The sequence below is a fragment of the Parasteatoda tepidariorum genome, chromosome 6 (assembly GCF_982258835.1).
Source record: "Parasteatoda tepidariorum strain Cologne lab strain chromosome 6, Ptep-v5.0, whole genome shotgun sequence".
Taxonomy (NCBI): domain Eukaryota; kingdom Metazoa; phylum Arthropoda; class Arachnida; order Araneae; family Theridiidae; genus Parasteatoda; species Parasteatoda tepidariorum.
The window spans coordinates 99,797,862-99,824,267 of record NC_141760.1 but is presented as its reverse complement, the minus strand read 5'-3'; the positions used below and the strand labels follow the sequence as shown (position 1 = coordinate 99,824,267).

At 30.1% G+C, this 26,406-nt stretch overlaps 1 protein-coding gene across 1 annotated transcript in view; it reads right to left on the bottom strand.

The window, feature by feature from the left end:
* Window positions 1-26,406, bottom strand: part of LOC107446782 (32 kDa beta-galactoside-binding lectin) — a 49,439-nt gene that overhangs the window by 3,194 nt on the left and 19,839 nt on the right. The window contains exons 2-8 of the mRNA XM_087166263.1: window positions 14,894-14,982; window positions 8,839-9,052; window positions 6,848-6,979; window positions 3,802-3,890; window positions 2,646-2,967; window positions 2,482-2,556; window positions 1,485-1,573 (exon numbers count right to left, since the gene is read on the bottom strand). Coding sequence (XP_087022389.1) covers window positions 1,485-1,573; window positions 2,482-2,556; window positions 2,646-2,967; window positions 3,802-3,890; window positions 6,848-6,979; window positions 8,839-9,052; window positions 14,894-14,982 — 1,010 coding nt within the window. The remainder of the gene's footprint in view (window positions 1-1,484; window positions 1,574-2,481; window positions 2,557-2,645; window positions 2,968-3,801; window positions 3,891-6,847; window positions 6,980-8,838; window positions 9,053-14,893; window positions 14,983-26,406) is intronic.

The following is a 26,406-nucleotide window of genomic DNA, read 5'->3' as shown; positions in this document are numbered from 1 at the left end:
AAAGACATAAAGAAAAGATTGAAGGATTGTATTCTCTGTTTGAAGAAAGGGAAAGCTTGTGAGGTAAATTACTTAAGCAATTGTATAAATCTTGTTTTCCTATTTGCACATTCTCACGAAGTACATGATCCCCCCCTCACCTATGAATTAAAAATGGCAATAAAACTGACTTCCCATTTCCTGAAAGGAATAAGACTTATCGATTTTACTGAAATTTAGACTGTAGTCTTTTAACATTCTGAAAAAAATCTTTGAAGTGGCATGCCTTTTAAAATTGATGACAGCTTTAGATGCATTTATATTATGTTGAATCAGAGGATATTCAAATGAATAAAAATTTAAAATGTAGCTCAATATTCCAAAAACAGTTCACTTCTATTATTTCAGAATTCAGTTATGAAATTAAATGTTGGATAAAAACACGTTGAAATGCATTTATGGAAAATTATGAGTTTTAGAGTTTCGTGTCGCTACAGCGATATGTTGAATAGTCTATTTGAAACTAATTCAAAATTTTTGATTTAATCTTACAGTTTCTTATTAAAAAATGGAGTTTTGGTTCGAATTGGGGTTTAGAAATATTTTTATAAGAAGGTTAATTTTTTTTTTCAAACTGTAAAATTTTTATTAACTGATCGGGAATAAAATCAGATGGCACGATTGAATGATAATAATGATTACTATTATTATTATTTGGTAAAAAAGCAATAAGGCGATATTATAGATTGTGAAGAATGTTGTCTTAATGACTGCCTTTAACATATTTGTAAAATTCTTGTCAAAAGGAAAACGAAATAGTATGCACTTTAAGAAATTGCAAATTTATAGTTATAAAGAATGAAAAGAAGGAAAAAAAACCTACGAAAATCTCGATTCAGTGCACAAAACGTCAAAACCTGTTTAGTTATTTGTTGAAACTTGAGCTGTCCTTTATTCTATCATTGTTTTTTTTTTTTAAATTTTTCTTTATTTCTTCTGGCAACTAAGCAAGTTTTGATATTTACAGTCTCTTTTTCTTCCAGAAGACAGAATCCAAACACGTTTTTGCTTCATGTCTTCGCTTAATTATTATTTTGAATCCCCAATGTAATTATTTTTTTGTCTTAATTTTTGATAACGATTCTAAAAATAAATATTAAGGGTAGTTATTACGATATACGGAATTGCAGGGAAAATGTAAAGAATTTCGTCCTTCTAACTATTGCCATTCATGTATCGATTCAAATCAGTGCTTCGAAGTAATTTAAACCAATTGTTCAGAATTCAACTTATTCAAATTAGTCAATTCGAATTTGTCAGTGCTCCGAATCACTTAAGTAATTTAATTCGATTGATTTGCATCCTCTTTGGATTTCATTGTACCCAACTTTAATATGCATTTGATTCAACTAAAGGAAAATTTATTAGTCTATTTTTGTATAAAAAAAGAACATTCAAATTTTAATAACTATTTAAGGTAAAATCATTTAACGATGTTTACATACTTTTTTGGAGTTGTGTGAATTTTTCCGGATATTAAAAGCAGGCATCCTTTTTCAAATCCTCCTGTCACTCTCGAATTGACTGGAACTTCCTGGAAAAGAACATTTCTTTAATATACAATTATATAGATTCATAAAAATAGAAAAGGAATACATTTTTACAAAATCTAAAAGCAAGTCAGACAACAATTCTCTTTCCGTTTCGCAATTATATTCTCGTAAAAATTTTAACTAATCAAAATTTTCATTTCTAAAAGAGCTATAAATACTATAGAAATAGGATTTCGATGCAAATTTCAAGTATCTAAATCATATCATAATCATAATCATAATCATATATATGTCATCTTATATTCTCGTAAAAGTTTTAACTAATCAAAATTTTCATTTCTAAAAGAGCTATAAATACTATAGAAATAGGATTTCGATGCAAATTTCAAGTATCTAAATAATGTGCACCACTTAAAAATTCAAATGGTAAAGTGTGCTGAATTTTAACCTTAACAAAAAATTTCATCTTAACTCATAACTATTTACAAGAAAAGATCTTGTGATGGTAAGAGAGAAAATTGTTAAATAATTCAATGCTAATTTCATCACGTTTTCTTCCGTTACTAGACATTTAAAGGAAAGTTTAATAAAATTCTTCAGTTCAACAGTCGACAAGTTTCAAGGGCTCAAATACAGGCACCCATTTTCAAGACTTGTCAGAGGTGAATGAGAAAAAATAGTCCTTTTCCTTCACGTCTCGCAAGTCTTGAAAATGGGCACCAGTTTTTGTGCGCTTGAAACATGTCAACTGTTACTCCAAATTGTATATTTTTTAAGCGAATGAATTTAAGTTCATAATGAAGTAATTGCCAAGCAATGGGTTAGAGAAGAAATTTCCCCCTAACACAGTAAAATATTTCCTTATAAATGATGAGCAGTCGTATCTAATAAGCACAAAGCCACTTTACAGCACATGGACACACATTTCAAGTTACAGTAAATAACTTACAGGACACATGAGCTGAAGGCGGACACCTCTGGATTTCAGATTTTTTCCATTGAGAGATACGTTTGGAGGATTCATCTAAAACAAAAAAAAATTGCTGTTAATGAACTAAGTCTGATGGTATTTTAAAACGTATTCAATAATTTTCACTGAATATTCAGTATTACCTGAGCTGAATCGATGCATATATCCGTAGGTTGTAGATCGCCTTCCAGGAAAAGAGTTTTTGCCTGAGCAACATCTTGCCTGTGTTTAAAGCTGCACCATTCTTTGTCATCCAGGTACGTTTCGAATGCGAGAGAGAACACCCCTACCGTTAGCTGAAAGGGTGTTCCAGGAGTGAGTGGAAGGTCCTTGGAACTCTCTTCAGAACCCATTTCGTCGTCCAGTCTGCTGTTCCTGACGACGCGACCCTCTTCCAGTCGAGGATTCAACTGGAAGAGGACATCGTCCATCTTTGCAGGGCCGTTCTGCCAGTTGATGATAAAACTAGTGAACACAATATTATCTTCATTTTTTAGTGGAAATATTCTTAAAAAGTAAAGTAGGTTCATGTGTAAGGAAACGTTGGTTTTGACATTTCCGAAAAGTTTCGGTCACGAAATCGAAAATATTAATTGACGTAGGGCATTTTTAATATAATTTGTAAGCTAGACATTAATACTTAAATAACGTTAATATCAAAATACGGAACAAAAACTTTGAAGTCATTCTTATTAAAAGTAATAAGGAGTAATAATATGCTTTAATAACGCTACTAAATTATGGTAATTTTTTTTTTCTTCTGAAATAAACATTGTTAGCGCTCAGCACGGTGCATTAGAAAACAAGTCAAACAGTCTCCGAGTAACAGAGTATTTATAATATATATATATATATATATATATATATATATATATATATATATATATATATATATATATATATATATAGACCTTAACTTAAAATTTCAAGAAAAAGTTTTTACTTTTTTACTAGTTTCGAAGAAAAAAAGTTTTAAAAAAATATCAAGACAAATAAATGGCGTTACACTTATATAATAAATTCACCAAACTAGCAAAATAAGTCTTCTTATGTATCGTTACTCAAAAAATCAAAAATAAAATAACACAAATTTCCTTTTTTCTTAGAAAAATATATTTGACCAACAATCAAGAATTAAATAAAGTTTTAGTTATAATGTTTTGGCTTCATTGTAACAATTTAAAAAATTTGCGAACTGAATAACAATAAAAATACAATTTTGTAACTAGCGAGGAGTATATGCATTTAATTAATCTGAATGTATACAAAATTCATTAGTGCTGAATAAAGTATTCTTACCTCTTCCCCTCCTCAGTGGGCTGCCCTCGGATGTAAAAAATATCGCCCACTTTCGCCCCACACCCCAAACTTAAACGTAAGTTCCTCGGCTGAAATAAAACAAACATAAAAATTAAATTCATGTAGTGTAAAATATTTTTCAACAATATTGATACGCTATTATATATTTCAATACTATCAATAAATAACAAAACAGAAGACATTACAAAGCAATAGTTTAGAGGAGGGAAAGTAGTTTTAGTACTTTGATGAATGTGGAATCTTCACCTAGTCTGTCAATAAAGTAGACTACCCATTTAAGCCTACTGTTTGGAAAAATTATTACATATTTTTGTAGTTTACTACAACTGCAACTACTTTATTACAAATGTAGTTAACTACAAACGACTTTGGAATTATAGTAACTACTTCACTACTATAAGGAGACGAATTTTTGCTGGAAAAATTAATTGACACATATGCTCAAAATGGTTTAGAATAAAAAATTGGCTTGTATACATTAAATATAAGTAAATAATTAAGAAATATTTATTCATTTTTACATGTGCCAGTTTATAATTCCGAAAAAAAAAATTTTTTCGAATTTGTTCATTTTACCTTCAAATTTTTATGCCATTTTCGAAAACGAATATTTAATTTAAGAAATGCCAAATTATCAAATACTTGAACTTTTCTAATCGTTTAATCCTCTTTTATTTCCTCTAAGGCAGTGGTCGGCAAACTTATTAGCCAAAGAGCCAAATATGAACATTACAACAAATTTTAAAAAAGTTAGGAGCCAAATCTGCTTGTTTAATAAACTTTTATTACATTAAATAAGTAGTACACTAAATAAAACTAAATTTCATACTTAATAAATATTTATTAATGCGAACAATGTGCTTGCATCTCCTTGGAAAGTTTGAGTAAGTCAGGTTTGTATGTTGTTTTTAATTTTAGGCCAATTTGTACCCCCACTACTTTAGAAAAAGTATGCGCGCATGCTTGTGGTACCTTTGTATCACACCGGAGTACGCCGAAAACATACGAACAATTTAAGCCGGTAGCTTGTACATGGTTTGTGTTTACGTTTACAAAAACTAAAAAAATTAAACTCGATGTTCGTTACGTATTTTTACAACAATATAAAATTCTAATTACCTATCTATCTTTTAACTTAAACAAAAAATTATACATGTTCTCGATTTATAGAAGAATTTTAATTTATCAAAATAAGATGTATTTTTTTTCTTACTAAGTTTTTTTTTTAATGGAAATATTATTGCGCCTTCCGTGGATATTTGTGCCAGAGCCGCACTTAAGGAGCCAAAGAGCCACATGCGGCTCTGGAGCCGCACTTTGCCGACCACTGCTCTAAGGCATTAAGTACATCGTAAGTAAGGGTAAGTAAGTAAGTAAGTAAGTAAAGATACGTACATTAATGTACGTACCCTTTCATTTAAAATAACACCAACGTTTCATGAGTGCACATTCCCATGTGAAAGTATGACCCAAGTGATTAATTATCTACTTTTTGCAATGGTTAGTTTAAATATTAATTATTCGTTATTTTAAATACGTAATTTTTGTTAATGCTCAGCTGCAGTCACATTCGTTGCATCTATTGACGGGTTCGCGAAGATTAGTATCCATTGAAATCGAAAAATTAGCTACGTTAGAACCGTGTTTCTTTTCTAAACTACGTTAAAAGTAGTTGACAGGAATCGCTACAAACTACTTTTTTTTGTATCTCACTGCACGTTACTCTACTAACTACGAGAAAAGTAGCTACTACAGTAGTTTTACTACTTGTAGTGCGTATATCCGATCGCTGTTTAGGTCTATCAGCTAAAGAGCATACCAAGCTTTGAAAAGTTATGTAGCTTCATGAGTCATTTAGTTCAATATTTATCCTATTTTGGCACTAATGGCAAAACTTTTTTTGCTTCAGTTTGCAGCAGCTGTGCAGACTCTTTTTGATTCCATAATCCATTTATTATCATTGTTTGCACATTTCTGCTCATGAATAAATCCCATATGGTTTTGCACTCGAAGTCCTTTCAAGAGTTAAAAAAATGGATGCAACCACTAACATTTTGAAAGATTTTTTTCATAATCTTGCCTTATAATACCCGGAGATTACTGAATGAAGTGGCGACTAAACATTAAGATGAAAAAAAAATCACAATTAGAGTGGTGGGAAATTTACAGGGGGCAGTAGTGACTGACAGTCACCTCTCGAGTGCAAAGGGTTAATAGGACTGTTGTGGTCAGACTGTTTCAGGACTTATCACTAAACAAATAAGACCACGATTGTCTTGAAAACAAATTATTTTCCAACAAATTTCTGATTTTTGATTCATATTGATAACTGATTCATAAAGTTGCTACCCAAAGATTTGATTCGCTCCTTCTCAAATAGTTCAAATCCGCTATCAAGTGTCATTAAAAGTTTTCATAAATTGAAAACAGCAGGACAGAAGTAAGGGTTCAAATAGATGAAGTATAAATGTTATTTCAAATAGGATAATTAAACGACAATGGGATAACACTTACAAAAATGTAAGGCTTAAGATTAATTTGGGGTTGATTTGAAGTTGAACTAAAAAACAAACTCTCAAAGTTTAAAATCATAGTGAATTCACTCTTGAGGTTGTATTGAAGTTCATCCAGTAAAAATCCAGTTTTGAAAAATCGGCTTAGAAAAGTTGCTTTCGAGGTTCCACAAGTTATTTTTTTCAGCACTCTAAGCAAGTTAGTAAACTTGCAAGTAAGAATAATTAAACCAGATTTCAACTACAAGTATTGCTGAGCTATATATGAGGTTGATTTTATAAGGTGTAAATCATTATGAAATTGAGGTTTAATTTTGGTGTAAAACATAACATCATTTTCTCACACTCAGGTGTATTTTTTTACACCTCAAAAGAAATTCAGTTTGTTTTTTCGTAAGGGTCAGTACGATAAAGAGAGATTCGGACAAGTTTCCCTAAATAATTGCTGTATATTAACCAGTATATTTCAATGATAGTATGTCTGTTATATTTATAAATAGTTGAAGAATTACCATGTTCTCCACTGGTATATGTATCGCCCGAACGGAGAGCTCAGCCTCGATCGCCAGGTGGGTGATGGAAGATATCGGCAATCCATCTCGTACTTTGATCGAGAAGTTGGCAGAAGATCCGATAATCTCGATCTGAAAAAAAAAGAAAACACATGGAATCATTAATTCCAACTACATCTCCATAATCATCATCTTCACTATTTGTTTACGTTAAAAGTGCCTAAATAGCCTTTTCACTTGCAAATTTAACCATCAGAGGTATGTGGGTGGGGCTGTAATACTATGTGCAATTAATCATCTTTATTTAATATTCGCAAATAAACATGTAACTGAAAATTACTCTACTCCACGAAACCTCGTGTTGTTGTATCTAATAAGATTTGGAGAAGCCAAGCTCGCCAGCCATTGGCCTTTATAGTATTTGAGATGAGAGCACCGCAAGGGTGAAAGTAAGTATTGCTGCTCAGCGAACTACCACAGGACTTTTCATTCCTCAGATTTCCCAAGCACGTATATCGCATGCACTCGGTTTGTCTTGGCGGCACTCGGTTTGTCTTGGAGTCTGATTCTCGCAAAATCTTGTGAACACGTAAAATAACAGGTTGTAGTTCAATTTGGAATACACATAACATACATAATTTTAAAATTTTTAGATTTTTTTGAAAAAAATCATACCAAAGCGCCTATTAGTACTATTAGCGTTTTAAATTAAATGCTATGCTTGTTTTTAATCTTTTTCGAAGTATGTTTATTTTGCAAAATTCACATCAAAAAAAAGTTTTTTTTTGCGTCACACAAATTGGTTCCTACACTTTAGAATAAGGAAATGGAAAAAAATCAAATCTACGGTATTAAATTATTCATCCGAAATTAAGAGCCACGGAGTTTATTGCATTAAATGTTCAAAAAGGGAAAATCCGTAGAACTCTTAAAATTTACTAAGCATTGTTTCTTTTGATCTATGAAAAAGCCTATATTGCCCTCTGCCGTGCAATAGAAAAATCTACAGAAGCAACAAAAAATTAAAAATTGAGATTTTTATATATTTTGCATTTTTGTACCATAAGCTACTTTTTGAATTTTTATTTTCAAAAATAAATTTTGTTTCATCAGTTTTTTTAAAAAATTTCATTATAGCGTTCACAATATTAGAATAATATTACAATAATAGAAAGAAAATATTGCCAAGCCACTTTTTTTTAAATCCATCGTGAATGAAGCAGATATGTTGTTTTTTCAATAGAAATCTCACTTTTATTGAAAAATATTTTTATGCCGATTTAAAAATTCGCTTATCAATCTGTTATTAATTTTTTGACGCTTGAATCAGTGTTGTTTAGTATTTGAAACTTGCATAACGCGCAATATTGACCATAAAGACTAGATTCTTGAATAAAAAGAAGGTTCAAGATCAATGGAAAAATGTTAAGATTGTATAATATGGTTACCCATTCCAGTTTTATACTTAGACATGTTTCAAGTAAGGCTGTAGCATTTTGATAGAACCAATTAATTTCTTAATGCAATAGTTTTTTTTCCAATGGCAGGCACTGAATTTTAATCATTGCCTTTGAAGATGCCGGATTTGTTACTCATTTAGCGTTACCCAGTGGGCACCAGTGAACCAAAGTCACGAAGGCGAGCAACATTACCCACACCACACTGCCACAAACCCGTTTATAGGGTGGGCCACATTCACACAACAGAGGACAGCACAAAGAGAGAGAGAAACATCTATGCTCAGAGCGGGATTCGAACCCGCAGCCAAAGGCTTCGCAGTCAGGCTCGCTAATCGCTAGGCCACCTGGCCGGCTTAATGCAATAGTAATTAAAACAAAATTTCATATTGGTTAAACTTTCCTGGAGAATTTTAAAGAAGATATTTAAATATATTTGGAAAAAGGCTTCCGGCTTGTTTCTTCAATATTTTTCAATAAAATTTTAATTGATAATTGAATCACTTAAGTGTATTTAAAAATCTCATAACTTACTTCGAAGGAGTCCATGTAGGCAGTGATGGCGAGTAGGAATGTCTTAGGGGCGAAGGGGAACGGAAACGATCCGCTAAGCTGCTCCTCGGTACCCCATAATTCCCGGAGTCGTGTGTTCCATACCACCACGGGAGATCGTCCCAGCTTGGCCAGTAGGTGTAAGTGTAAGTCGGCGATGTCCGGGTCAGCACCCCTCTGGAGATTAATGGCGAATCTGTAACACGTATTCAAAGTCTTTATAATCTTCAAAACTTTCACAATAAGCATGATACATTAAAGACGATTATAAAAAACAAAATCAAATCTTCGCATTACATCTGCCGAGCTGGAACTCAAAGCTTTAAAATGAAATACACTCTATAACAAAAAAATCGACGCACCAAGAAGTTGTCAGATTAAAACGAAAGTTGGTGGATAGGAAGACAATGTGCAGAATAGTGAATGATTAAAATTTCAGAACAATTGAATAATTTATTGCAGAGTTACAGCAACAAGTTCAATAAGGTGTTGACCCGCCTCTAGCCTGGATACAAGCTGCCACACGGCGTGGCATAGACCGATAAAGTTCCCGGATGGTCTCTTGCGGTATTTCCTGCCAAATTCGATCCAATTGTCGAACGAGGTCATCAACATTCCGTGCCAGATGCAATCGCCTTCCCATCATATCCCAGACATGCTCGATGGGAGAGAGATCAGGTGATCTGACAGGCCAAGGAAGAGTTTTATAAGTTTGCAGACAGTTCATAGCAACACGTGCCGTATGTGGTCTGGCATTGTCCCGCTAAGAAGCCAGCCCAGGGCGCTGCAAAAAGAACGGTAGGAAAACAGGTCTTAGGATGTCGTCGACGTTCCAACTGTGCGGTAAGTGTAGCTCTAATGACGACCAAAGGGGTCCGGCTGTCAAAGAAAATGGCATCCCAGGCCATAATGTCTTGTTGAGGGCCGGTGTGGCGTGCAATAGTGAAGGCAGGATCCCCCTCTGCCCTGTGCGTCTCCAAACACGTCTTCGATGATCGTCAGGACACAGTTGGAAGCGGGATTCGTCGCTAAAGACTATACGTCCCCAGTCGGCATCATTCTAGCCTTATCGAGAGTCGATTTTGCGCGTCTTAGTGCGTTCTTGGTGCGTCGATTTTTTTGTTATAGAGTGTATATAGTGAGATATACAATATGTCAAGAGATATAACAAGAAATATCGATAGTTTTTAACTATCGCCGTGATATTCAAAATAAATTCTTACGATGTATCGCGAATATAAGACTGTGACGATTAGCGATAACGATAAATATCGAACAGTATAATGTATTAGTTACTAAGAATGATATTATCTTGAAAATCGATGAATATTGGTTCTAGCTAAATCAATCAGACGTCTCTTGGGAAAAAAACGCATTAAAAGTCTTTTTCCATGCTGTGGGGATTCACTACAAAAGGATTGAAACGATTGAACTCTTCTTGGCTTTGCACGATTACAATTGGTGGAAAGAAAAAAAAAAGATTAGAAAATATATTAAATTAGTGAAATTTAAAGTCATCAAGCCTTCAAAATACAAATTTTTTAAATCAGAAATCCCTTTTGCAGAAAAAAATCGAAAAAAGGAGTTATATCAAATTATTCTTTAAATTCAATTTCGCACTAACGATCCCCGAATCGGGAACTGGATTAAATTATTGACTCAAGTAAATCGCAATCGGGGGGCGGTATATAGATTTTGATGATCTTAAGCATTTAAACTAAGCGACTAACTTTCAATGAGAACTTTCCATGTAAAGTACAAAGAGCTCTTTTTTTTGGCGGTTCTAAGCAATAAACTTACAATAAGAACTTTCTATGTAAACTACAAAGAGCTCTTTTTTATTTTGGTGGTTCTAAGCAATTCAAATTAAGCAACAAACTTTCAATGAGAACTTAGAGAGGTTTCCTTTAATTGGGTATACTATAGCCTACATCACAGGTCGTGTTATTCCTATTAAATTTAACTAGTAAACAGCATTTTCTGCGAACCTGATTTCCAGCAACAAGTAAACATTAAATGAAGTGTGTTGTTATAAGTCGCTATTCGGCAGGTTGGAATTGTATTAGTCTAGTTCCTTTTGAAATAAATTATTTTGTTGTTTTATCTAAGTTTATGAATTTAGTAAACATATTTAAAACTCAAATTATTAATTAAAATAAAAGGTAAATGTTATTCCTAGTAAAATTTTCGAAGTGGAAGTAGTTGTGTTTTTTTCATATTATACCCAATTTTGGCAGTTTTAAAGTACAAACTAAAAGCAACAAACTTTCAATGAGTTCTTCTTGCAAACTACATAAAATTCTGAAAGGCGTTTCGTAACCAGTAATCGAATGCAACGAAAACAAAATAATTATCCTAAAATTTTACTTCTATAAAAACTTTCTAATATACAGCTTTTATGATCACCACATTCCGTCATTGCAACTTATTTTTTTTATGATTTCTAACTTTAACCATTTCCAATTTTTAATTTCCATTACACAATTAATATTTGCACACGAAATACAGTTCTTCAATGTTATATTCACGTAGCTCTTGCGTGCAAAATTGCCTGTATTCTTTTCAGTAGACAAATATGAACCGTATAAATATTTTTAGCATGTTGCAAGAACAAGAAAATTTTAGAGCAAGTTTTGATTACTGCATCATATTAAAAAAAAACGTTATGTATGCAATGTAATTGGAATAACTTTGTATCAAAAATTCTGAGCAACGAATAACTATAATTATTTACTTAGGCTGATGGAAAATTTAGGGAAGGATACTATTGTGTTTACTAAATTATGAAATGAAATGTATTTTTTAGTTCAATAAAAGATAATATTCATGTAAGAGTATATCTTTTAATTAAACTAGAAAAGTGTTTATTGAATTTGAAAACCAGTTGTCAGTAGCATTCAGAAATGCTTGAATGCCCGGATCGATAATTCTTATATTGTAACTTTGTAAGTACTACATTGCCACTGAAGAAAGACGAATAAATACTACAAAAAATAAAAAAATGTAATAATAATGAAAATAAAACTTATTTCATTAAAACTAAGAGTTGTAAAGATGTATATTTACAAAAATCTAGATCCATATTTTGAATATATTCTCACGTTCGTTACATATTCTCAATGTAACGAAATTTCAACTACTTCACAAATTAATTTAAGGGGACAAAACATAGTTAAAACCTTTCAATAATTTTATGCTACCACTTAATGCTATAAAAGGACCCACCCTCAACCTGAAAGTAATCAAACTCCGTTTCTATTTTGGGATATAGATGGGAAGTGAACACGAACTCTTGCATATGACTCCTTCAGTGGCTTGCGGCGGGGGATGAGTCATTTTGATCCGGTGCCCACTTTTTATTCTTTTGGACGAGTCTCAGGATTTGAAGTCGATCTCACTTTTTCACGGAACTAAAGGATAATTTTTTCTCTCCCTCTTACTCAGAGCAAAAAGCCACCCGCTCACAACACTCGGTGTTTTATTTTAATCTAAAACGCGCTTCCTGTTATGGCTGCAAAAGATTTTGGAATGTGGGAGAGTTCCACTTTCGAATTCGTTCGAAAACACTCTCTCCCACCCCTCCTTTTAGAAGCCTTTTCAAAACAATGTTTGGGATTATTTTTCTTTGTTCTTTCATAAAGATATGGAGCTCTTTTGGAGTTGAATACCCGTTGACTGCCAAGGATAAAAACGGATTCCATGACTGAAAAAGAATTTTTGTTCCTTTCGGTTCACCTTCAACTGTTATTTACATTGTTGTAATCTAAACTCAGCGTGAAGTTGAACTTCATTATCGTGTAAGAAAATATAATTTAGTTTTGATAAAAATACTGATCACGTTAAATGAGAACTTCATCTTTTAGTCTTGATTTCGACACAAAGTATCGGCTTATTTACTTAGAAATTTTTACTCTGGTATACTGACTTTCGCAACATACTTTTACATCTGTAAATTTATATTACGGAACATTCTTCAGTGCAGTTTAGGGTTCTGTAAATGGTACATTTTTACATCTGAGAATTTACACTCGTGCAACTCAGGGTCACTCTCGGGGTTGTTTCATTTGAAGGCACACAATCATCACAATCTATTCGTTTTCTTGTACTAATAAGACGCAGACGTGCATTTCGAGATTTTAGTACTTCCCGAATGCCCCCATTGGGGCGGAGAGGGTTTAAGTGAAATATTTGCAACTGTAGTGTAAAATATGCAATTACCATAAAATCCGTTTTTACTGTAAAATCTTACGGGACAAAAATATCTCATATTTAATATTTATTGTAAAATCACTGAGTTGCTGTAATTAAATAAATATTACTGTAAATGTTACGATAAAAATGGATTTTACAGTAAAATGATGAACAATCGAGGGTGGCAGTAATTAGATCAGGAATTTTTTTACAGTGTATATTCTCGTGATTGATTCAACAAAGTAAAATAATAATATTAATAACTAGACTAATTATTCTGTCACGAGCCTATGAGTGCTTACATGTTCTGTGATTCATGTTCTTATTTAGCATATAATCACTTCATACTTACTATTTTTTTATTCGAAGGCCCATGGTAACGATTCTGTATTGCTTCGATGCCTTTTTTTACAAGCAAATGACATACGCAATATGTACTAATTTTTATCGAAAAAAAACACCAAAAAAAACTTTGTACGCTGTTACACTATTTTTTCTAATTTACTATTAGTATTATTAATAATTGTCGATAATATAATTAATAATACAGAAATTTGTCAGAGAATTTTTTTTCTTTATCAATGATGTCATCAAAATGTACTGTAAATATTGTTTTAAAAATATGCTTTGAAAATTTATATCCCTTTTGTGCAATCATTCTTTGCAGTTTTGGTGCATGATCTGTAAAAATCATTTTACTATGAAATCCGTTTTTATCGTAAAATTTTATAACGTACTTTTTACAGGAATAATTACTTATAATTACATTGATTCAGTGATTTTAAAGTAAACGTTACTGTAAAAGTTACAGAATATCAGATTTTGTGTTAACTTAAATTTTACGCTGGATTTCAATACAAAATGTACCGGTCTTTAAGTATTTATAGTATCACTGACTATTATTAAGTATCACAGATATTATACCTTAGCACGTTTGAATGTACACTGTGAAAAATTCCAGATCAAACTAGAGTAAAAAGTACTGAAGTACTGGCATCCTGGCTGCAGCAACCAAAAAACCCATTTTTACTGTACACTTTCATACCGAAATTGCCATAATAATATTCATTTAATTACAGTGATTCAGTAATTTTACAGTAAATATTATTGTATATATGCAAATTACGGTATATCAGATTTTGCGTTCCGTAAAAGCTTGTGGTAGGACTAGATTTTACGGTGAAGTGTACTCCGAATACTTAGATCCGGAACTTTTTGCAGTGTTACGCTTTCTAATTTTACACTAGTGTACACTTTTAAATTTTTTTAAAGGTATACATAAATCACATGTATATTTAATTGAAAATTAATGTAAATTTAAATTGAACACATGGTTAAAAAATCACAAAGCCCATTAACAAATACTGAAATAATTCTTAGAATATAAAATGATTTCATTAATAAAATTTGTTATAAAATGCAAGTATATTAATATTTTTTTTTCAATGGCAGGTATTGAATTTAAATCTTTGCCTATACTATGCCAGAATTGTTGCTCATTTCGCGTTACCCAGTGGGCACCTGTGAACCAAAGTCACGGAGGCGAGCAACTTTGCCCACGCCACACTGCCACAAACCCGTTTATAGGGTGGGCCACATTCACACATCATACACACACGCAACAGAGGACAGCACAAAGAGAGAGAGAGAGAGAGAAACATCCATGCCCAGAGCGGGATTCGAACCCGCAGCCTATGGCTTCGCAGTCAGGCACGCTAACCGCTCGGCCACCTGGCCGGCGTATATTAATATATATTTCAAAAGTATCAGTAACTCTACAATCTAACGGTTAGTAGCAGTTTTACAGTGAATTGAAGTCAGTCAAAATAGTAGGAAGGAAAATTACCTGCTCGCGTCCTTGGATAATATCCCGTGTATGTAGATCTTAGACCCAATGCTGAGCCCTCCGGGAATACTGCAGGCATGAGGAATACTCTAGAAATTAACACAGATATTATAACAACTGCAAATTACAAAAGCATTACGAATGTTTTAGTTTTTATTTTTAAATACCCAATTATTAATTGTCATTTAAAAATTGTTAAATATCTATATATATATTTCTCTTACACGGCGGCAAAAAAAAGCCTCATTACAACTCCCCAAATGACAACGCTAGAAAATCGATCAATGATTGCCGCTAAAAATGTCACATGCCAAATCTAGTTGAGGTGGCTCAACATATAGCGCTTTTAAAAACGAAAACTGAAATAACCAGAGAGAGCATAAGTTAGGCGGAAGTGAGTAGTCTTTGTTGATAGATCTCTATTTTAGTATTTTGTCGAAAGCGTTTTCATCCACGAATTTATTTGACGATTTTTGATTTTTATCACGAATTTATTTGTTTTACTAGAATTTATTTGTTTATGCTGAATTTTCCATTGCAATTCACTTATTTAAATTTTTAATACACTTAATTATAGCCAAAATTTTAACCTTTTTAAAGAGATATCAGTTTTAGAAATTTCATCTTAAGATTTTATACTATAGCACATTTCTAATAGGTTTAAAGAATTACATGTCATTTATTTGAATTCAAATTTATCTTAATGACTTAGTATTTACTAAAAAGATGAAATTTTTTTTTAAAAAAAATAGTTGTTACATGGATTTGAATGATTGTTTTGAATTCTTAGAATTTTGTGCATTTGAAATGTACCTAAGTTAGTAGCTAGTGAAGCGACCTTGGTTTGAGGAAGCAAACCATATAAGATTACGGAGCAATTTTTGGGGGTTGGCGAGCGTTAGCGAGCAGGGGGAGCAGCCCACTAGTGTTATATATTTCCATATATAAATTTAATTATGGTTTCGCATTTTTCCATTGTTGTCCGCGCATTTTTATTGAGTGGAAAATCACATGGTAGGATCCATTATTCCTTATTCATTTCTATATTGTTTTGATCATCAGTATAAAGTAAGTAAAAGTCAGGAAGGTATTGTTTCCCTATAAATATTTTTGCACCCCTAATTTAAAGTTATTTTCCTGTACTGCTATTATTACTCTTTTAATTCGAGAGTTTAAAACTAAGATAATTGTTTTTTTTTCTTTACTATTATTATAATAATGTAATTATGCGCTACATTTTAAGATGAAGTTAGTTAGAAAGGTTGTCTAATATTATCGACCGTTTTACAATTCTCATTTTCATTCAAATAACATTAACATACTGTTAAAAATTACAGTGATTTTATTTATGATTTAGAAATTAACGATCAGCTTCATGCACAATAATGCAAAAATAGTATTTAATACATCCGCCTGTTTGGTAAACGAAAATATTAAATTACGGTTGCGAACTCATCAAATTTGTTTGAACAATGTAATTCTGTGACAATATAAATGTTATTTTAAAAAATAATTACTTCTGTTCACCAATAGATCTAAATATTTATAATATGAATAGATAATAATATTTGGAAGTTGGAACTGGAGGCACAAGCGTAAGCAAACGTAATTCCTTTTAGCGCAGTTATTAGCTGAGTGAATAAAATTTTAACTGAAGTAGAAAGACTGTTTTCTGCCAAGAAACAATAATTATTGCGAAGCAATCATCGCTGTTGGTGAGCGGTAAGTGGACGAGGTCCCCCAAGTTCAACATAAACTTCTGCAACAGTCAATATTTGATTTTGTTTCATCGGTTAAAAATTTGGTTACATTTAATGATTGAAAATTCCTCATTTTAAGATTCCAAAATGGGCTTTTTAATTAAGAAAGGCACATTTTTTTGTATTAATATTACTTTCTGTGAATTGCGTATTTGTAATCTCAATTTCTTAACTATGAAAAATTGTTTGAAATGTTTTGTTAGTTATCATTCGTAAAAACTTTTTTGTACCACTGATATACTTTTGAACTCTTGGTTTTTGAATGCTTGTTATTGAAAAGTTACAGTGTTTTCATTTAAGGTATAAAAATTTGACAAAAAAAGCGTAAATTTTATGTAAATGTGTTTACATAATCGTGAAATATTTTTCAGATTTAATGGTTATTCATTCTAATTCTTGCAATAAAGAATTTGAATTGATGAAAATATTTAAGCTAGAAAAAGGATAAATAGTTTCTAGTGTATATTAAACCCAGAAATAAAAATCATTTTGCCCCAATTGATAGTACGGAGAAATGTTTGTAAGATGAAATAAATTGTCGTTAAAAAGTTTGGTATAAAACTGATAGCTTTTAAACAGATGGCTACGTGCTTATAAAACTGAAAGCACGCAGCTTTTTAATATAGTTGCTCTTTCACTTTTAAAAGTCATAAAACTAAATATGAGGAACTATCTCAGGTTATATCATTTTTCGTTTAAAATATTATATAGAAATCACGAAGACTTCATTGAGAAAAAAAGTATAGTCAAAACTACCAGAATATGGAAAAATGTATCATGCTTTTGGCTCTATGGGAACACTAAAAAGCTCGATAATTTTTGCCGAAGCGCTTTGGTAATGATTTTGATAAAATTAACAGTAAAATATGGTTTTATGGTAGGTAATAAAATATGGTAATTTTATCACGTCATTTTAAAATATGGCATAAAAATCATTTATTTGGTTAAATTTACTCTTCAGTTTTGTATTTTTTATTTGTATAAATATATGGTAATAAAAACTGCAATTTTCAAATACAGAATTTCTAGTAAACCATAACCATATAAACAGCAAAATTACGAAATGAGTGGTTTAAATACCGTATATTTAAGTTTATACACCGGAATTAAGTTGTTTTTTTACCGGAAAAATCATGCGTTACCATAGAGTGTATTAATTTTATCAGAATTTTTTCCGTGTTTTTTTTTCTCTTCAGCGATTAAAAATAATAACAAAATTTTCATCACTATTTTTTTTTAAATTTTTTAATGTGTAGGGGAAAACATTTAAAATATATTTTACCTTTTGTCCTTCAAATCAAAATCTAATTTTATTTCAACTTAGTATTGCTTTTTTTTTCAGCTGCTGTATCATTGCATTTTTTAACTTTGATTAAATTTTCTTTTAGAACTCGTGTCATTGTGCAACATACTTACAAATTAGCGAAACTATTTTTAGCAAAATTAACAGCCGTTATCTCAACTAATGCCTAACTCTCCTTTTTAAAAACTTTCTTGGCAAGAATCTTTCACTTCCTGACATGCCTTGCAACATATACAATGAATTGATTCCCACCGTTTGTATTTTCTTAAAAGAAAAAGGCGAAATGCCAAGCTGGATTACTGCTCAGAATCTGTGCTGTAATTCATCCAAGAATTGCTGTTAGACACTTTTGTGCAAGACTATGTAATAGTAAACCACTGATGTGATTACATTGAGAAAAAAAATGAACAAACTTACTAGAATGTAAAATTTACGGTATTTCTAGCTCTTATATTAACATCATAAAGCTCAGTAATTTTTACCGAATGTACTTTTGTATCATTTTTAGAAAAAATTTCAATAAAATATGATTTTATAACATGGAATAAAATTTGGTAAGTGGGATAAAATATGATATAAGTTTATCATGTTACTTTAGGGTATGACATAAAATTTAATAACTTTTATTATCAATTAATCTTTTATCAATTTAAATTTACTTATAAGTTCTGTATTTTTTACTAAATGTTTGGTTAAAAAAAACTACTATCTTGAAAACCAGAATTTCCGGTAAAGCGTTACCTATGAATGGAAATATTAGCAAATTAATGACTTAAATATTGTATATTTTTGGTTTTATTAACCAGAAATATGGTTATAATAAGAATCACCACAACAGTTATTTTAACAGAATGTTTCTCTCTGTGTAGACGTCGGTGTTTTAAAGCAATTTACCGTGTAGCAATTCGTATAGGTTTTTAAGTTAAGTGCAATAATTTTAATTCTCTGAGATCTGTTTATAATTCCAGTTGTGTTTACAGTCCATAGATACTGTTTTGTTTTAATTACAAATAAGCAACACTTTTTCAGCATAATTGCAAACTTCCTTAAAATTACATTATATTCTCGATAATTTAATCTCAGCTTAATTCGAGAAACAATTTCTGCACGTTATGAAAGCGTTAAAAAGAAATAAAGTATAAGATTTGTTTTATCCAATCGGTAGTTAAAAATGCATTGTAATCAAGATATTTAGCGCAGAAGAATGTACAATTGCGTTTTTCAAAAGTGTGATTAGAAATAAGCAGCGCAATAAACAATTAAATACTTATATTTTTAAAAAAATTACTCACAGTACAAGAAATTAAACATAAATTATATCAGAAAAACGTACTATTTTTTCAGTGACAAATGTTCAATTTGTTGTCCTTCTGCTACACGGCATACATCTAGTATATAATTAAGTTCGTTTTAACATTGACACTAGTTTCTAATTCTATAAAAATCTGTTTTTCAGTTCTTTATTCTTTACGACATTGATAGTTCATGTAGAGTATAGCTTTAAGAAAATCCTTAGAAAAAAATTACATGATGTAAGGTCTGGAGAACATGGCGGCCATGTGATAAAAAATTATTCATCAGGCCCAAGGCATTGTTTATGACATCACTTTGCAAAGACATCACTCTCGAAAGACGTGTGAAGAAAATCAAAGGTGAAAAAAGTTTATTACGATGTATTTTTTTCGCTTTAGGTCTTATTAAAATATCCCTATTTTATACTCTTTAGTCTACTCGAAAAACAGGATTTTTTTAATAGAAAAAACATGATAAAATTTCTTTATAAGTTTCCATACCCACAGATACGAAAGCGAGTTAATAAAAAATTATTAGTACTAGTATTTAATCTTCTTTCTGCTGAATTCTAGTATTATGCTCAAAGTATGCGAGTTGAAATAGAATGGTAGACACCATTTTAAATCCAAAATTTTATTTTTTCATTCTAAATACTCGAAAATGTTAAAATCTATTCGACATGTAACTCCAAGTCTCAAAAGACTTATTTTGATATAATGGAGATAACTATTATCTAAGTCTCAAATGCTTAAGAATAATAACAACATAAGGCCTTCAGAACTTATCTAATTATAAGAAAGATAATTATTACAAGTCTGAAATACACAAGAATAATATCTGTATAATTTTTTTTTAAAAATTGTTGAAAATAAAGAAAAAATTAAGTTTTAATTAAAATTCATTGCAAAATTAGCACTACACAAACATCGAGGTCTGATAAAAAAAAATCTCCATTAAAATTGTTTTGAGTTAATTGCTTGAGTAGATAACATTTTCATATAAGTTGAATGTTACTAATTAAATCAACATAACCTATTTATTTACGCGAGAGATGAGATCGTAAGAACCTTGATTCCATTTGGCATTCACTAGGAGGGAAAGGCTAAATCTGTAGATCAGAGATATTTAAAAGTAAGTCAAGTTTAAGTTCGTATAAGGTACCTCATCCAACTAACAAAAAACAAAATCAAGTTAAGAGAAGTAAAAACGGTTTATGGTAAACTTCATTCATATCTAGCAGAAACTTCCTTTTGAAAAGTTTTGGTTTTATTAGTTTAGTACAAAAAGTGAAAAAATTGTTGAGAGTTAGCAAGTGACGTAAATAAAGAGCAATAAAATTTCGTAAATATTCATTCAAATTTCCTATTTAATAATCAAATGAAATCTTTATGAAAAACAATTGAAGGCATAAGGACGAAATCAATATCCCAATTACTGTAATGGCTAGATGAATTTTCAATAAAACTTGTAAAATTTCGTCATGCAAAAGTTGGACAAAGTTATGGAAACACTTCTAGGCTAATTCTGTTTAAACAATCTTTCTTTTAGCTACAGATGTTTTGGATGATTTTACATTTCAAAAGTGTTGACACAATTTGAAAGATCATGTTTGAAAGTTTACAAAATGGTCTTCTACGCCTACAAAATTTTCGTCGACCAAAATAAGAGTGGCAATGAAAAAGATCTTTTCTATATACTAAAATGAAATAGAATATCCTGTAGAATGATTTCAAAATTGCTGGTATTAAAGCTTGAAAGAAGTTACTAACTTCCTCTTCTCATTCTGGTCAATCGAAATTTTGCCTTGCTAAAAATGACACCACTTCTTAAAAGCTTCAAGCATGATATTTCAAATTGTGTTAGCAATTTTGCCATGTAAAATCATCCAAAATATTTGCAACTAAAAGAAAGATCACTTACATAGAGTTCGCATTGAAGAGTTTCCATTTGTACAACCACTGTACTTTAGTTTATTAAATTTAAAGCATTAAATTGTCAAACAATTATTATTCTCTTTAAGAATAGTCTTTTATTATTTCTAATGAGTAATATAAAGTTTCATTGCAAACAAACAAAAATTAGAGGCATGTAAGCTTTGATTAATATAATAAAACATAGATCCATTGAATTAAGATTTTAAGTTATCCTTTTCTAAATAAAGGGAAGAAGCTGTTATCAACCAATTATGTTATCAAAAAACTTCAAAATTTAAAATTCCGTAACGCTTATTAAAAATATATCTATAATATTGTTTCTAAGAGTTTCCTTATCTCTTAAATGGGGGAGCGGATTTTGTACTCCATTTTATATCCATAAGGAGTTGTTTTATTCCATTTATTAATTTTTTTTTGAGATTGATATCAACTTTAAACTTAAAAATTTCTGACACAAATGGACACTAATTTTTAGTCGAGAATTATGTCATTCAGGATACGTCTTTCGCGATCACAATGTTTATTATGTTGATGTTATCTCATGTAGAATAATAATGTAAGTATTAAAACAAATATCATTGTTGTCAATATGCAAAAACTAAAATACTTTTAGAAAAGAGAAAAATGGGAAAGCAAGAAAAAATAAAAAAACTATTGGTCATTGATAACAGAGTAGGTGGAGAAGGTAATGCAATTGATATAAATTTAAGAGAGGAGTCAAAATGGCGAAGCTTTTGGAGAGTTTATAAATTAGTAATATAAAACTTAGTGTTCCTACGAACGAGAGTTCGAATGACAACTACAGCATTTGAAAAATTTTTAAAAATTTTCATAATTTAAAAAAAGAGCTTACAATAGGCTAATTAAAAAATACAATATTTTCAAAATTTATTAGTTTTTTTTCTAAAAGAAAATTGTTTTTTTATTTAATTTTTTTTTTTAACTAAAATTGTTTTTGATTCTTTAACTGTGTCTGATTTATTTGTAATCAAAACCATTATTTTTTAACTTTAGATATTTTTTTATTTATTTATCTATATATTTAGTTACTTTTCTTCTTTGTATCACCTAAGTTCTTTTTCTTTTAATTTTAGCTAATAATTGAAAATATTATTTTGGAAAAAAAAATTTATTGCACTTATTTCAAACTTGTATATTCATTTATTTTTTAAAATTTTTGAAAATATTTTTACATGAATCGTTGAGAATTTATTTCACAAAAAACCAGGTAATAATATCGAATGTTTGGTTCAGTATTTAAATTTAAATAATGGGTCGGTAAATTTAGCACAGAACTAAAATTAAATTAAATTTGGACCACTAGCATCGCAACAAGTTTTTTTGACGTTTAATTAAAAATGATATTAAAACAATTAAAAAACATATAAAATAGTTAGAACTCTCAAAAAGTTAAAATAAATTCCTCATAGTAAAATAGTACATTGATTGACTAAAAAGACCTATTGCAACTGTCTTAAGTTGCTCCTAGGTTTAAAAAATTAAATTGTTTGCTTTATTTTACTTGAATTCACCTACTTTTCACAATTTTTATCACCATACATATTATGGCCTGACATTCACAACTGTACCAAATAACATGTAAATTTGTCCTGGATCATATACTTGTTTAGATAGTTCCTAGAGACTTAGAATTAGAACAATTATAATATAGTTACAATAATAATACAATTAGTGAATACGAATGCAAGGTAAATTCCAAGAACGAAATAATTAATTTATGAGTTACAATATTTTTTTTAGAAAAAGTTTTCATAAGGGAATTGCTGCTTAATTTTTTTCTTAAAGTTAACTGTCATTATTGCGATCACTCATTTACAGCAAATTCCTTGCAGTCAGACAATAGATTTTGTAATAAATAATCGAATACTTTAGTACAAATTATAGAACTTGACCTGATTTTGCATCCATTCCTTTATTTCATGTTGCGAGATAATATTAATGCTATTAAATAATTTTAAACAAATGTAAAACCAAAAGTTTCATTTGTAACAATCCACATTTTTACTTAAATAGTTGAGAAAATTTTTAAACTGTGTTTCTGCATTTATGACACAAAAAATATTTTGTAAGAATTTATATACTTATTATATTAGTAAAAAGTTTTAGCGAAGATTTTTCTGCCTCTTTGCTTTAGGATTTGCGGAAGACTTTTTGAACTGCACGGATTTTAACTCCTAGAATAAATATGCCTGAAGCACAGTTTAATTTCAAACTTCGTCAAAAATTTGAAAAAAAATATTTTTTTTCCTATAATAATGTCATGATTATGAAATGTTCGTCAAATGAAAAAAAAACATATTTAATGACGTTTTTACATTTTAATTGCTAAAACCTTTTTTAGTAGTTACTTCATTGTAAACTTAAGTATTTTGTTTTATAATCCAAGAGAGCTTCTGTTCAAACAAATCAGTTAAATAAATCAGATAAGTTGTTAATGGTGGTTTCTTTACAAAGAAAAAGAAAAAAAAGAAGGAAAGAAAAGAAAAGGGAAAAAAAAACTTGTTAGCTCTTTTAATTAAATTAAATCAGATACGTTTTTCTTAAAGCGGGACATTTCCTTGATATTTAAAAGCAAAAAAACGAATTTTTAGTCATTCTTTATATTTGAGATTTTGAGACAAAACTAAATTTTTTAAGCCAACGTAATTAATATGCTCAGCGACGTAGTTGGTATGCTTTACTAAAAAACATAATAAATATTTTACCATCCTTGATATTTTAAGTACAAATGAAAATGTAAGAATGATTTTCACTGCAGCAATTGCATTCAAAACTGAAAGATTCAGGAAATAAATAATAACATTAAACTGCTATAATAATTGAGGCATATAAATCAAATGGATCTTTGTTTCTAAATGAATCTTTACATGTAAGCTCTTTTTATTAAATTAAATCAGATATGTGTTTCTTAAAGCACGAAATTTTCAGAATATTTAAAAGCAAAAAACGAATTTTTAATCTTTTTTTATACCTAAAATCTCTATTTATTTTTGATATTTTGAGACAAAAATTAATTTTTTGAAATCGACGTAATTAGTATGCTTAACTAAAAAAAATACATTTTTAACCTTGATAGTTTAAGTACACATAAAAATGTAAGAACGATTTTCACTAGCAGCAATTACATTCAAAACTAAAATACAGGAAATAAATAATAGCATTAAACTGTTATAATAATTGAAGCACATAAGTCAAATGAATCTTACTTTCGATTTTCTTAACTCGAAAAAGAATCTTAAGATTCGACGTCCGATAAGGTCAGGATTTCTTTGGTCGTTGTGTTGGCAAAGCTCGAAACGCTTTTGCTACTCGTGCTAAGCAAACCTTGCTCTAAATATTCGACTCCTCTGACGGAATCCAAAAATACTCTTCTGTCACCCACCACCCACAAAGAACAACAGAAGAATCAACAAGTCTTGCGTCATGATTAGGCCCTTCCCTCATTTCTGAATCTGATTCAACAATTGTTCTTCTGATTGAAGGAAAACAAACACCTGTTGTTGAGAAATGATGTAATGATACACGCCATGTTTGGATTCATTCTTCATTTCTCGAACAGATTTTCACAAAAACGAAAACCTCGCTTTTTTATTACATTTTCTATTGCAGTTTTCATTAATTTATTTTAACACACTCATCACCAAAAGATACTTTACGGGAGTTAAAAAATGATCTTCTGTGCTATTTAATCGATGTAATAGTCGGTGAGATTTTTATTTTGGACACAGCTCAAAAATGAGTGTTTCAGAAAATGGACACAGCTCAAAATGGAGTGTTTAATAAAATGAACACAGCTCAATATACGTGTGAAAGAAAATGGACACAGCTCAAAATATGCATTTTAGAAAATTACTACTATTTAAACTGCACATTTATGAAAATTGACACAGCTCAAAATCGGTATTTAATAAAGTGGACGTAGCTTTTTAAGAAAATGGATATAGTATTTGATTCTACTTTTCAAATATATCTTCTGAAAATTGTTCTTTATTTTTTTAGAGTAAAGTAATGATTCAAATAAATTCGTAATAAGATGATGTCGTTCATTTGCTTAAGTCACTAAATCACTTAATATAATAAATGCTAAACAGGCAATTCATGTATCTTTCTCTCTCTGTCTCTCTCTTTTTTCTTCTTAAATAAAATGTAATTTTCTAAAATCATTAAAATTGTTTAATTGCATATCGAAGTTGTTAATTATAAACTTCTTTAAATTATCCAGTTTAGTATTACTTTGCGCACATCCATTTTCGGGCCCATCCTTGGTAACTAACAAATTACACGAAGTTCAGTACTGCAATAAGAATGCGTTATAAAAAATCCCTCTTTATTCGCTATTACCTCAATTTACGCTTCTGTTTTCTTATTTTGTAATCTGGCAATCTTACGACGAAAATATTTTAAATCATTCTTGAAAATTTTCCTGTTCATGTAAGTTCATTTGAATTCGGTACTAGCTTTATAGATTTTGTTTTATGTTTTGTACTGATTTTTCTTTACATTTTCTTTATTATTTTTTTTATGTGATATTTCTTACTTAATGTGTTCGATTCGACTTTGCTTAATACATTTTTTTGAGTGCTCCTCACACTATAGTATTGATATTTTTTGCTTTGGTTATATTGATATAATATTAGAAAGCACTCCTTTTTGTGGATATAATCGTGTGAGCTGATGAGGAGATTCTATCCTTATTTATTTATTTTTTTCCGAATTTTTATTAAAATGCTTTTTTTTTAATAATTTTCCTTTTTCTTCATTTTTTTGCAGTTTTTTTTTTCATGTTTTCTATACATTTTGAACTTATTTCATGAGTTCTATAAACTTGCAGCTTATTTATTTTCCTAAAATTTATTGATTTTCTTAATTTTCTTCTTGTTTCTTTTTGTCCTTTCTGTAGTTATTTATTATGCTATATATATATATATATTGCTATCATGGGTCCTTTAAATTTATAATAGTGGTATTAAATTGAAGGTGAAGGAATTTTAATTGATTGCCCCATTATGATAAAAAAAAGTAAGAAAAATTAATCACTACAAAATCCCTCCTTTTAGTTGTTAAATTTGAGTTTAAAATTGAAAAGGCGTATTTTGGGCTGCGTCCATTTTATGAAACACGCCCTTTTACTTGGATCTATTTTTTTTAACAAGCCTTTTGATACGTGAGATCATTTTCTGAAACACGCTTTGTGTCCATTTT